Source organism: Pterocles gutturalis, unplaced genomic scaffold, assembly GCF_000699245.1.
Source record: "Pterocles gutturalis isolate BGI_N339 unplaced genomic scaffold, ASM69924v1 scaffold12537, whole genome shotgun sequence".
NCBI classification, from domain to species: Eukaryota; Metazoa; Chordata; class Aves; order Pterocliformes; family Pteroclidae; genus Pterocles; species Pterocles gutturalis.
This window is the reverse complement of record NW_010112875.1, coordinates 24,638-25,110: the sequence shown is the minus strand read 5'-3', so window position 1 is coordinate 25,110 and position 473 is coordinate 24,638. Positions and strand designations below refer to the sequence as shown.

The following is a 473-nucleotide window of genomic DNA, read 5'->3' as shown; positions in this document are numbered from 1 at the left end:
ACCGCTCTTGATAACGTATGGGAGTTTCCACCCAGTGTCTTAAAACAACATCGGACATTGCTGAGGCAGAAAGATCAGTTGTTGCTTCTGTGCCGCTTTGGGGAAGCTGCAGAATCAGAGCAAACTCTTCCCAGTTGTATGCCTTACCCGCAGGCTAGTTTATCAGTTGATGTCGCCTTTCACTTTTAGCACAGGCAGAGCTTAACATTTAATAGGGTACGCTGTGCTCCAGTGCCGGGAGATTTGTTTCATCTTTTACCCACTAACAATAGAGCACTATTTATAGTGCTTGGGACTTGACTGGCTTCAACACGTGCACAAATTTCACATATAAGTAGTAAAAGCAAAATTTTAATGCACCTCCAATTATTGCAATAGTGTGCTGTTTATCATTATGAATAAGGAGCAGAAAAATAATGTGAAAGATTCTTTTATATAAATGGAAGTTTAATGATTCTGTTTTTCCAAGGGAT

At 40.0% G+C, this 473-nt stretch overlaps 1 protein-coding gene across 1 annotated transcript in view; it reads right to left on the bottom strand.

Annotated features, from left to right (window-relative positions):
• Positions 1-58, bottom strand: part of HSPB3 (heat shock 27kDa protein 3) — a 466-nt gene extending 408 nt beyond the window's left edge. Inside the window, 1 exon segment of the mRNA XM_010074234.1 lies at positions 2-58. Coding sequence (XP_010072536.1) covers positions 2-58 — 57 coding nt within the window.
• Between the last annotated feature and the right edge of the window lie 415 nt (positions 59-473).